The sequence below is a fragment of the Ruditapes philippinarum genome, unplaced genomic scaffold (assembly GCF_026571515.1).
Source record: "Ruditapes philippinarum isolate M1 unplaced genomic scaffold, ASM2657151v2 ctg114_1_1_1_1, whole genome shotgun sequence".
NCBI lineage: Eukaryota > Metazoa > Mollusca > Bivalvia > Venerida > Veneridae > Ruditapes > Ruditapes philippinarum.
Genome location: NW_026859562.1, coordinates 480,695 through 494,571, shown reverse-complemented (window position 1 = coordinate 494,571; position 13,877 = coordinate 480,695). Strand labels below are relative to the sequence as shown.

At 30.6% G+C, this 13,877-nt stretch overlaps 1 protein-coding gene across 2 annotated transcripts; it reads right to left on the bottom strand.

Annotated features, from left to right (window-relative positions):
- Positions 1-1,694: 1,694 nt before the first annotated feature.
- LOC132757026 (TLC domain-containing protein 5-like) lies at positions 1,695-13,774 on the bottom strand. 2 transcript variants are annotated; one of them, XM_060748207.1, is made up of 4 exons: positions 13,642-13,774; positions 7,599-7,827; positions 6,645-6,740; positions 1,695-6,237 (listed from the first exon to the last, which is right to left on the bottom strand). In XM_060748207.1, exons 2-4 carry the CDS (start codon positions 7,819-7,821, stop codon positions 5,636-5,638), a joined length of 921 nt encoding a protein of 306 aa, XP_060604190.1. In that variant the 5' UTR covers positions 7,822-7,827; positions 13,642-13,774; the 3' UTR covers positions 1,695-5,635. The 2 variants fall into 2 exon arrangements, with proteins under 2 accessions (XP_060604190.1, XP_060604192.1); XM_060748209.1 differs by lacking the exon at positions 13,642-13,774 and adding an exon at positions 9,844-9,992.
- Positions 13,775-13,877: the final 103 nt, after the last annotated feature.

Below are 13,877 nucleotides of genomic sequence, written 5' to 3'. Positions count from 1 at the left end.
TATGACACACTAATACAATTCAGGTGATATGGTGCTGAAACTGGAAAGATAATTTTGACAAGTGTGTGGAATAACTTTTCATTAACTTAATATAAATGAGTTAAAAATCATTCATAATTCATCTACATGAAGTTCTTTTACAGGGCATAACATTCTTTCTTCCTAATATTTGTTGTACTTGCTTCAATCAGCTTGGTAGGGCATTCAGTATAGTGAGTTTGAGTCCTGGGCTGCATTTCATGTCCTAATGTCCCAAGACCAAAATTGAGTTAATTTCGTGTTTAAAAATGTCCAGACTTATAATTCCTATTTCATGGCTCTTTTCATTTCTGAATAGTAATACAATAGATTAATCACATAGCAAATAAAAACGGTTTGTCAATGTATTTCTGAACTTTACTCAGGAAAATGATTTTAATTATAGTCTACAATCTTTACCTGAAGGTAAAACCATTTATTGGAATGGTCTTGAGTTAGTCCTAAAATTGTTTTACGTCCCAGGACTTAGGATTCACTTAAGACTTTCTATGAAGCGCAGCCATGGACCCATCATGTTTTACCATAGCAATTAGTATGATGATGAAACTTTAAGCAATGCTAATTAACCATAATCCCTGAAATACTTCAAGTTGGAAACTTGCTGTAACAGGTAGGTACATACAGATTTATGAACAAGAAACACTTGTTAGGCACCTGAGTCAGCTTAAATATGACTAAACTGCTATTAAAACTGGCGAGAAACTCAATAAAACTGTAACCTATGCTTCCTAGATGACATCAACTTAATATTTCAATGTGAATATGTCTTGCACAGACTTATTTGCAAGATAAAGCAAATCTCAGAGGGCATCTTGAGCAAACATAAAATCATTAGTGTATAGTTCAACTATAAAAACAACAAACTAAAATGTATGTAAATTACTGAAATAATTTTATTTGAAAAGGTGAAATAAAATAAAAAATTATAAAATATATTAGATATAAATCAAACATTTGAACAGATAAATAAATGAATGTTACAGTATGTCAACGAACAAAAAGGGTTATCATTACCCTATATTAATACACTTGTTACTATATATAGTAACAAAATTGCCTATGATTTCAACTGATTATGAGTGTCACGTGACCTATTATGAGTTTGCGGCCCGGGGCCGAGAACTAGTTATCAGCCCGCAGAACATGTGCACGTGCACAAACTGAAACAATGACGTCATATTTTACGTCATCAAACAGTTAACTGTAAAAGTGAAAGTAGTTTGTCAGCACGAATCGCTTTATTTTTATTATGAGAGCTTAAGCGTATTTAGTACAAACACATTTTTGTTACTATTGAAATTTGAAGAAATAATAGATCTACGACAAATTCATTCCGAAAAAAAAATGAAAATAAAACTTGCCTCTAGGAACACACAAACAGTAAACATCTATGTAAAGAGCAGTAGAAGAGTAGACAAGGATTTTAACAAAAGAACTTCAAAGTATTTGTTGTTGTTGTTTTTTTTTAAAATGCTACTATTAGATCTACCAAGTGTATTAAAGACATTAATACACGTCAGAGTAGGGCCGGAAGGTGATAATCGGCCCTGAATGAATAATGGCCCTCGGGCTAAAGCCCTCGGGGTCCATTATTCATTTTGCGGGCCGATTATCACCTTCCGGCCCTCTCCTGCCGTGTATTAACCTCTTAATACTACACCACAATATGGTCACTGTATTATATTATTATATACAAGTGAAAACAAATCTCACTGGCAACTTATTTTTTGATTAATCAACTGAACAACCAAGGTAGATAGTCAAATATGGTTCATTCTTGTGAAAGCTGAGTTAATATCTCTCAAAAAAAATTATCAAAAACATTTCTAGAAAATTAATTTTTTGTAAAATGATATCAAACTCTTCCCCTCCATTTCCATTGTACAGTTGCTTCTAGTCTTGATTAAGCTAGCAAGATATCTTTAGTGAGTGGCAAATTATTTGATGTCTGAACCATAATCACTCAGTGTCAGAGAGCACTGGCTGGTAAAAAGGCAGCTGTTTCGGACATGTGATTGACATACAAGAGGCTATCAGTGATTACAACAGTTCACTAACACATCACATTCCACAATGTATTACAAAATAATTGCATAATAATAAGTTAAAGACTATTACCACATTAATTCTGCATAATCAAATAATTACATTTAACAAAATCAAACTTAGCCCTAGCACACATGAAGGTATAAATCAAAGCACATGTCTTTGTAACTCTATTCACCATTGTCCAGACTGCAATTCTAATGCATGCTTTTTAGAAGAGTTAGAAGTCATCAAAATTTTATTTCACTGCAGCACAACAATATTTGATTATAAGTGAAAAGAATAATATCAAAACTTGCATGGAAATTTGGCCAGAAATATGCTTTGTCAAGTAAAATGTACAAAATTATGGGAAGCACATAGCTATTTTGCACATTTTAAATTTTAACAAAATTTGAGAAAAATTTTAAAATTATATTTTTCAGAATGTACATTGTGATGTCATGATTTGATGACCTCATAAGTGAGCACATTTTAATATGCAGAAAAAAATCATTAGAATTTACTTAAAAACATAAGGCATGAAAGTAATAGAAAATCTGCTGTTTTCCTATTTTATTTTAACATGTGGTTTATACTTGTGCATATGTGACTTGTAAATATTCATGGATAGACAGTGACATATGATGTGTGATTCAAACATACCTTCAATGTTAACTGATTTGGTAAAGAATTTCATTTCAAGCAAAAATGTCCCAATCATCCTATTACTTCTTTGGCATAAAATTTCAAACAATTTATGTACTGAATCTGTCAGGGTAAAAAAAGATATAAATATACTATATGTAAATATATATATAATGGCACATTACAAAATGTACAACATAATTTGGAATCAAAACATCATATACTTGAATTTATAAAAGTATAAAAATATCAGTAGCTGTTTGAACAACATACATTTGTATATACCTTTCATGACAGGTCTAAAAATGGTGGGTAGTAAAGAGGAGCACAGTAAAAAGCTTATTACTTATATCTCATTTAACAACCTAAAATCTTCAGGACAATATCATTATTTATTGTAAACATATCTAGAAATAAGAACATAAGCCAATCATATTTATCATATATCAAAAGTTTTTGTCTTATTCTGTAAAATATACAGGAGATCTATATTATGCTATCATTCAATAATTTAATGGATCTTATTCATGGTATCACACAATTTATCAAGGGAATCATACATATTTTACTGGCTCTGGAATCATAATCTAGTCTAGACAAGATATAATACATTGTACATGTATATAAATTATATAAGAAATCACAGCATGCAATATTAATACAGCAGATATACATGTATGTCATACATGACACCAATAATGCATGAAAAACTATAAATCATTGTATAAAATAAAGTATAAAAATACCATGTCCTTCTTTAAAACAGACAGTGTCACATAGAAAATGAATTCCTTATTTATGAATGATGATGTATGTCCCCAAATAAACCCAGTCCACCACATTGACTGCAGGTTACTTAACACTTTTAACTCTACATGTTATCATACATCAGTCAAAAGTCAAATTTCTTCCCATATACCCAAGAAGTTATAATTTCAATAATTCCAGTCAAACTTTATTAAAACTGATTAAGTGGTGTAGGAGAAAACAGGCACAGAGACAGCCAGAAAACATTCCTTATAATTTTTTACTCTTTCCTAGTTTCCAACATTATAAACATCCAAAATAACATTTTATGAAATGGCAAGACATCAATGTTGAACATAATGTCTTTGGAAAGTTGGTCAATTTAACTTCAATTTCTTAAATGGACTTGTCCACCTTCCATTTTTGGAATTGTCTATTATAACCCTTTTGGAAATACTCAATACTTTGGAGATGAAAGCTTAGTAAGTCTACAGTATAAATCCTGGTGAGACTACACATCGGTGCAGTCTCAGGCCTGGCTCTATACTGACCAGCCATCATTTCATACGCATAGTGATTCAGTCATAAAATAAAGCTGTTTTAATAAAAAAAATATACTGATCAATTTTCAAAACATCATGTCATGACTATTTAAATACTAAAGGACAAAATATAGATCAAATTAGCCATATATGTGCCTCTGTCTGAATGCATGAAAAGATTATGCAGCACTAAACTCCAATTGAGCTGTGTTATGACAAAACCAACATAGTGCGTTTGCGACCAGCATGGATCCAGATCAGCCTGCGCATCCGCGCAGTCTGATCAGGATCCATGCTGTTCGCTATCATTTTCTCTACTTGCAATAGGGTTGGTAAACGAACAGCATGGATCCTGATCAGACTGCCCGGATGCGTAGGCTGGTCAAGATCCATGCTGACCGCAAACCCATTATGTTGGTTTTGTCATGGCACTGCTCAATTGCTTGTCCCATTATATTATGTCTGACTATGATATAAACATCATTCTCTAATGTAATCAAAACATACAATGTATTTCATCAAATTACAGAAGTAACAAAAATGTTAAAATTACTAGCAAACAAATATTTCAATAAATGCATAGAAGACAGAGAGCAATATTTTTTTGTTATAAACTAATTAAAATACTAAGCATTGCAAATTGCTTTTCACTCAAATCAGGCTAAGAATTGCACAAAAATACGAATTTCAAAGTATTTTCCGAGTATATTTCTCGATTATATTTTGCATTTCTCTGTTTAAAGTGCCCCAGCTGATTTATGTATAAAATTAAAATTTTATGTTTACATCAGTGGAGTTCCTTTAACTATAATGTTGTTCGGGTTGGTTGTTTCCCCCGTTAATAAACTTAAAAGTAAGTCAAACATACAATTCCAAAACATTCACGAGCACAAATTTAATACTTTAATTGTCAAAAATAGTCAGTACATACATTGACACTAATGAAAAATAATAATGAAAAGGAACTAATAATGACTCTAAACAAAAAGTGTAAGTAAAAAAAAAAAAAAAAAAAAAAAATTTGCCAGTTGTTGACTGATTGATTGTTCATACATATAATGTATGTTAACTTTTTTGAAAATAATCAATGTTTTTGAAAATAAAATTTGGTCAAAATATACCATAAAATAATTCTTTTTTAATTCAAGTGAGGTTTTTTTGTAAAGTATTTCAAATTTCAATACTGAAATAATTCTGAGGTTTTTCTAAAATACTGTATTTTACTTCTTAAGTTTAAATAAGCTGCAACCTATTTTAGAATCAATAAAATACAGAAAATCTTTGGTGAAAATGTTTAAATTTTAAAGACAATAAAAAAATATCTATTTAGATGAAAATAAATACAAAATAATGTAAACAAGTACAATAGTAACTAGATATCAAAATTAAAAAGGTCGTTTAGTTACTTATACATATAACTAATCCCATTATGCCTATATGTATGTTTTATTTAATATCAAGATTTCATTTTATCTCACAAAATACAGTATTGTGTAATATTGCAATTTACTCATTATGCTTTCATTGCATGATTTCGAAAAATTATATGTATCAAGGTAGCAAATTTGTTCACATGATTGCATACATGTACATTACATGACAACAAGTTAATCTTAGCTACAACATAATTACGCCTAGGACCTTGATGCTACATGTTCCTCTGTCACAATTTCTGTACTTCTACCTGCCCCATTTACATGTCTTTTATGTACATGCCCATTTGAAACTGCACCGTTTTCCTTTGTCTGTACATAACCATTTTTAGGTTCAATACTACCATTTAATTTGAGCTCTCCATTATTTTCTTTACCATTTACATCAATGTTATTATTAGTGGTCTTTGACTTAGACTTTGATTTACCATACTTTTTTCTGTACTTCTTTATACTATACTGCACAATGTTTACCCAGAAAACCCACCCCATACTGTATATAAGAACACCAGCCAATCTACCCAACCAATCTGTGCTCTCTTGTCCGAAGTATGAATACAGCAAGCAAGTTCCTAGGACTATTCTAAAGAGTCCAAACAATGTCATAAAGGCAACGTCGACAACATCTCCGAGAATTGAATCGTAGTTATTAGTCTCACGTAGAAACCAACGGCACTGCAATAAAGGATTGGTGACCTCTGACCCAAACAAGGTGGTTATCATTTCTATACCATAGTACTTCAACAGAAAACAAACAGTTAGTCCAACTATACTCATTGTGTGGTGTACCAACATAACAGGACCTGAAAAATAGAAATAATTACATAACAATATGAGACTATTGGTTTTCTAATCATTTTAATATAGATAAAACATGCATTATTTTTTTTGCTTTTATTATATATTTCTTTTTTGATTTTAAGACACACCAACACAATTTAGCTCATATGGCACCAAACCTGCTGGACCTAAGAGATTCCAGTAATTTAAACAAATTCAGTCGTCTCTCACAATCTCACAGGAATGAACAGTTGATGCAATTCTAATTCCTCAACTTAAGTCACTCCCAAATAGTTTGTCCCAGCAATAACACTATACATACTCTGCCAAAACCTATACTAGTTAGGTACCTAAACAATATTAATAATCTCTGCATTTACTAAATAACAGTACCAAAATGGTCCTTTTAACAAAATAATAAATTGTTTACCTTCTGTCTTAAAGTACAGACACCATGATAGATCCAGCAAGAAATAGCCCAGAGACATAGTGATCACATAATGTTGATATGGTGTGCTGTGTCCACCTAAAATATTAAAAGTCAAAACAAATTTTATATATAAAATATCAGTAAAAGTGCCAATATGTCACAAAATATTGCATGTCACGAATGCTCATGAAACATGATGGCAAATTTATCAATATTCACATTTTCGTTTTATCTGACCATTGATCTTGGCATTTATCTGACCATTGATCTTGGCATTTATCTGACCATTGATCTTGGCATTTATCTGACCATTGATCTTGGCATTTATCTGACCATTGATCTTGGCATTTATCTGACCATTGATCTTGGCATTTATCTGACCATTGATCTTGGCATTTATCTGACCATTGACCTTGGCATAAAAACCCTGATCATGGCTAAATGGGACCTGAACTTTGTACAACACTATGTCTAATATTGTACATTTTTGCCAAAGTATATATCAATCCAGCTACGTCTATAGAAGCTTTACAATGGACAGATTTTGAATATTTAAAAGAGACAAAGACAGTACAATGTATCAATTTCATTTTGACAAGGTATTCAATGGTAGTATTTTCAATATTCAAGCTGGTCTGATGGACAATTTGCTATCAAAATGACTTTAATCATCCTTAATGGTGTTTGATTTGTCTGGTATTATCCATGTGAATGTTTGATTTGTCTGGAAGTCAGGACAGCCATTTTACTTTTAGTTTATACAAATTTATTTAAGTTTGATTGTGTTGGAAGCTATAAGCTTATTGAAACACTCTCAAATCCGTTCCATTTTACTTTTAAAGAAGAAAAAGTCTTATATATCAAGAAATCTATAAAATATTAATTATTAGTTTATACAATCATCAACAAGGGACAGTAGTGTTTATGGAACACAGCCCCTAACAACCAACATACCTGACTGAGTAAATGGCCATGGTCCAATAACAATAGCACCATAAGCTCCTAGAAGTGACACCAAAACAGCATGAATTAGTGTGACTGTACGTATGTGCCACTCATAGCTACGTTTAGGGTTTAAAATACACAGTGTGAAGTAGAGTGTTGACCAGGTAAAACAGGCTATCAGTAAATTAGTGAGGTCTGAACCGTCAATCACTACCAACTCAGCATACGACATGATTGTCTGCAATGAGAAAAAGTTATTACAAATACAGTTTAGATAATTGATAGCAAATTCATTTTTATTTGGCTATGTTTTAACAGCTTACCATTTTTTCTTGATACCCTTACATTGTTTGTATGTTACAAACGTTTGAAAATCTAGAAAACTTCACAACATGCTAAAATTAATAGAATTCAAATGTTTTAAATTACCATATCAAATTCATCTTCAAAATGTTATTTTTTAAGGAAACTTGCTTGCTTATGTTAAAATAATTTATTACAGTGCTCTGCAACTATATGAGCAGTATGATATCTCTAACAGTAGAATTTCAATAGTTTTCCTGGAGAAAAAAATATTTGAAAAAAACAACAACAAAAAAACGATAAAACCCAAAAAGTCATTTTAAAAAACATGTATAAATAGATATTTTTGTATTATTTCAAGGCTGTTATTCTTTGGCTTCAAACAATTAAATATGTTTGGAAGTTCCAGAACTGACATGCACAATGCAGACAAACAAAAATGATTATGTGCATAATACAATACCCGTATATACCATTTTGCTTTATGATATTTAACAGAATTGTTTTACCCTGTTTTATCTTGATTGCTTAAATTTTGAAGTGTTTATCTGCACATGGTATAATTTCATGATTTTCAATCTGATATTTCAAGATTCAACATACCTGACTAACCAGATAAAACATCATGTTACATAAGCTATACTAATACTAAATACTCAGTCACTTGAACCGTCAGATCTTACACAATTAGGCAAGTATTTTTTCTACTACAACTTTGTCCAAAAACAAAAAAAAATGGTAGCATAGTAGTTCAAATGATTAACTGTTTGTAATGTAGAAAAAGTTGTCAATAACATGTTTATACTATCATACAGGATGCATTTGAGGATTATACAACTGTTAGGATTGAAACAGAGCCTAAATGGACAATACATGTATATATGCATGTACATTAACAGTTCAGGTGGACAAACCCCTCTAAAATGACAGATGTTACTGACCAGAACTCTGCAACTGAGGTTGTTTTTTTAGGTTTTTTTAGGGGGTGGGGTTTTTAGGTTGCAACTACACAATAGAGGCAACTATCCAGCTTTGCTTGTGAAGTAAGACCTAAGGTTTCCTTCTGTGCATTAATTCAGACTTGAACTGGCACCTGAGTACAACTACTAACATTCCATAAGCTAGCTGGATAGCTTCCTTACAAGAAATTATAAATCCGAAGTCTCTGTCAGGATTCGAACCCACAGTAGTGAGAGGCAAGTGTCGAATGAGGGATTTCCCCATCATATCCCAGGGTTCAAACTTTTCCTGTTATAGCTTCACATTGCACTACTGTCAAGGTGTTGAGATTATTATCAATATATTTACCAAGTTGTAACTGTTAAAGTTTGTAATGGAAAAATTCACATACGCAGAGTTCCAAAGTATCTAATTAGGGCTTTATAAAAAACACTTGAGAAAATGATTAACTATCAAATGACATCAAATACAAAGTGGTATTTAAATAATCTATAATGTGAGCATATGTTGTAAGTTTAACACATCAACTATTTTAGAAAATAGAATAAAAATAATTATTACTAATATTTGATATTATCATCGTTAATCTATCAAATATGTCATAACTTCAGGGGAAAAAGAACAACAAAAAAACATTACCACCCAAGTATTCTCTTGTGCAATAAAATATTATTTACATTGCCATAAATGTAGTATGCTAATCCCTGTTGTTATTATAATTATTTTCACATTATCAGCATTTATAACAAATTTATAATAAAACATTATTAATATTATATAAATGAAAAAAAAGTTTTAAAAAAAGTTAAAAAAAAAACAACCATCAATACTGTAGGTTTGTACCTAGTATGTAGATATACATTTTATACATGCAATGAAAATGTTACTGCACTCACTGTATCTTACTTATTGAAAAATGTCAACTAATGATTCATGTCTGCACAAAAAAAACAACTTATATGTTATGTTTAAATATTTTGCACAGTCTTACCTTTTATTAAATATTGCCCAGCATTTAAAGAGTACTTAAACTAAATCAATAGTTGAAAGATTATATAAATGTTAATTGTCAAACAAATGATAACAAGTTGTCAGTATAATTTATCTTCATATCATCACAAGGTCAAAGATAACATCAATTGTTCACCAGATAAAACTGATTCATATTTTGATATCAATCATGCAATACACATTAATTAAACCAGTTTAAATATTTCAAACTAGTAAACATTTGCTATTTGCAAAAAAAGTTTCTTAATCTTAACCCTTTTCACTTCAAAGGTAAAGTAAAATGCTTGTTATCCAGAACTCGGCAAAATTAATACGTTTTTTATTTTCCCAGTTCAGCCCCCAGTACAAACAAATATTTACCATTATATCTTCATGGCATACTTCCGGTCACAATAGATTAGTCAAGCTATTGCGCTTGTTTTCGAAGCTGTAACTGTAAAAGTCTGTTTGTCCCAGATTAGCTGGGAAATTCCAAAACGTTTTTTTTGTATTCCAGAGTAAGTCTATTTATGCTGATAATTATTGAATTTCATGCAGTATTTTACATGTATTTTACATACAAACAATTTTCTTGTCTGGACATTGGATTATAATTATTTTGAAAATGTCAGTTGAAATATGAATACTATGACTCATAATGACTTTGAACCATAAAAGTTCTTATGCTGGTAAACATTAAACAAACTCAACTGAAGTCCAAAAGCCTAAAAACGTAACACTTGAAATTCTTATAGTATGAACTGGGACACTTAATAAAACAGAGAATGTATAAAACTTAATTTAAGAAATATCTTAAAAATTGTATTTAAAATTGATTTTTATGTGAGATAAATGTCAGATTTGAGTTAAAAACATTTAAAAACCTTTCATTTGCGTTACTTTGCACCATGAAAAAAATTGTTTTGGAAAAGTTAAGCTAATGATCAAATGGTATACAAAAAAAGGTTACATATGTCAAAAAACTTCAGTGGAGTCCCATTAAAATGTTCATTCTTGAATATTTTTTCAGAAACATTGCTTCTCAAATATCAACAATTGATTTAACTTCATAAAAGAAAAACTAGAGAATTCTTAAAAATATCTTTGAAACTTAAAAAAATAATAAAGAATACGGAATACTTGATGCCCACAATGATCTAATTTACTACTTAAATGCACCACCAATTTGTATGGAACCTTAATAATGTTGAAAATCTTAATATTTCAAGTATAAGTTATAAAGAACGCTGGTCTCTAGAACTTTGAATGTATCTAACATTGAACATCGAGCACTGTTTGCATCTCAATTATTTTTTTTGCAAGTGAATTCCGATCACAAAAGAAAGTTTAATACTGTCTTTGCATACATTTTCATTGTTTCGCACATAACATGAAAGTAGGACAGGCACATACATGTAGGTAACCTATGTTTTTTTCAGAGAGGTAATAATTGGGTTATTCTTCTTATCTTTTATAACCCTACTAGATATGTTTTTAGCCCTGGCTGTTAGCTGTTAGACTTACTGAGAAAATTTCAGCAAAACAGCTTGCCAGATACTTTTATGACACCCTCCGCCTGTAAAATTTATATTTAAACAATATTTTATACTAATATGAGAGATAACTCCTGACACATAGATAACCCAGGCACTTGATAAAAAAGTTTGTTTTATAGTCGAAAAACAAGCACATGTCATGGTCACCTTGTTTATAATAAATATACCGGTAGGAGCAGGACAGACTGTAATGATATTTTCAAATTTAGTAAACTTTTTAATATGTGCCATATAACTTTTTGTTTACAAAAATGCCCAAAAACAAACTTTTTACTTAACGATAAAGGAAGTTAGAATTGTCTTGACCACATGCTACTGACTTAGAAAAGAATTTCAAAAATAATATTAAAATATCACCAACCAAGAAACAACACGAAAGAAAGATGAAACCAGGTTTTCAAAGTTAATTTTTCACAGAAGCTTCTTCATCAAGTACCCGGGTGCATATTGTAAGCATTTTACAATTCAAACATTTTTGGGAAAATAGTGGCCTTTGTTACTTTCCATTTTTTACATGTACAATATATAGATGAATAACAATTTGCATCTTCTACTTGTATATTTTTACAAATCTGGAATGTTCATTGTATATAAGTAGATGCATATTACTACAAAAAAAAACACCTAGAAACAAACTGATTTTACTCATAATACTAATCTATTCATAAGATTATATTTAGGCAATAGGTATCAATTCTTAGTGCATTGTTGTAGAATGATGCATGGTTTGAGTCAAAATGCGTAGTAATATAATCACAACAGCCAATATTTCCATTCTAACATGTCAAGAAACAAATAAATAGTTGGACTATATGTTTGGTGGTTAAATTTGTTTTCGTCTCAAAGTTTCCAATAGAAACGTTCTTTAAAGGCTGTTCCAGTTGGTTGAAAAAGACTGTCGTTAAGTCTACTGTTCGCAGAAACATTTTGAGGGTTATGAATTTTGAAAACGTTGATAAAATTTTTGTGTGTTTATTTTATTTCACTATATTTTTCAAGCGAAATACTGAGTATTTATTGTGAAAAAAATGTGAAATTTAACTGGTTTGTGGCAATGATATAGCGTTCTTGTTTTTACTGTTTTTGCACATGCTGTTTCGGCCCTACATTGTGACATCACATAAACAACACTTTAAATGTCTGTACAGCGTTAATGGCTGTGTTAAAGATAATGTTGTTCAGATTTATTTTCTTAGACCATTTTCTATCATTGATTCATTCTAGATAGTTTTCAGAAATGTCACAAGTTTAAAAATTTTGGAATGAATGAAAGTTATAGCTGGCTAAGTCATATTATTTGATACAAATTAATTCATTTTCTCATTGTTATCTACATTTTAAATGTTTATACAAACAAAAATGAATATTGCTATATTTGGGTATCTCGTGGAATCCGGTCAACTCCGCCCTAAAACCAACTCGGCCCCCCAAGTCATCTGAGATATTTTCGTTCTTGTTCAGAATCTGGCTTTTATGTCGTAGAGCGAGATATTGTCCAGACACAAAAATAGAACAATATGAATATCTTGTCGCGCAATAAAATTACTGAATTAGTTGGACTAACCCTAGAATTACTTTTACATTTATCATCTCCTTAAAAAGTTTATTAACTTACATACACGTCACAATCTATATCCTAAAAGCTTTTTAATAGAGAGCCGAGTTGACTTGTGCCGAGTTTGTATAGGGCCGAGTTGACCTTTTACCATTTTTTCTGCCGCTAGAAAACCTGGTAAAAAATAGACAAAACAATATAAATTATAATGTTAAAATTATTGATGCTCACAGATTTTCCAACTCTTTTTGGCATGAAAAGGGTTGACTTTATCTTCTTTCGTTTGGGGAAAAAAGACCATGTTTTAGATACCTCATTCAGGACCTATTAAAAATTACCTGACTCAATTTCCATAAATAATTTTGAATCAAACTTTGTTTAGGTGGGTCAATAATTCAAATATACAAGAAGACAATAAAGCAATGATTAATCTCACTTTCAAACCTTTCTTAGGAGCTTGATGCAGCGAATGTACGCGTCCTCGCGAGGGGTTTTGACTCATAAAAGGGAAGATAGATCATTTGATGGCTGGAGATTTTTTATTTTTTACCCCACCCACTCCATTTTACATAGAATGAGTCCTTGACAGCGGCAATAATTTACAGTTTTCGTGATCATTTGAAATAAAAAGTTATTGATCGAATGTTAAATAAACTCAGTTTGAAAAAAAACAAACGATCAAATTTACCAAAAATTATACGAAGTTCACAGTCTCTAATAAACAAATAAGTAAACACCGCTCATGTTTAGATTTGTTTTCTCTTCCTGTTTAACAGACTCGGGCTGAATAACAATAATTATAATAATAAACTTCTTAAATGCTTTAACTTTAAAATTTAGAATTTATAAAATGGTTAGGTCCTTTCATCTTTTAAACTAGTACGAATGAAGTACAACATTAAAAATTATTTAATTAATTATGCT

Bases quoted from the DNA above. Each gene is read 5' to 3' on its own strand.
- LOC132757026 (XM_060748207.1), bottom strand. From the start codon at position 7,821: ATGTCGTATGCTGAGTTGGTAGTGATTGACGGTTCAGACCTCACTAAT. The intron at 6,741-7,598 runs GTATGTTGGTTG...TTAATATTTTAG, and splicing joins ATGGCCATTTACTCAGTCAG to GTGGACACAGCACACCATAT. The intron at 6,238-6,644 runs GTAAACAATTTA...TCTATTTTTCAG, and splicing joins TCTGTACTTTAAGACAGAAG to GTCCTGTTATGTTGGTACAC.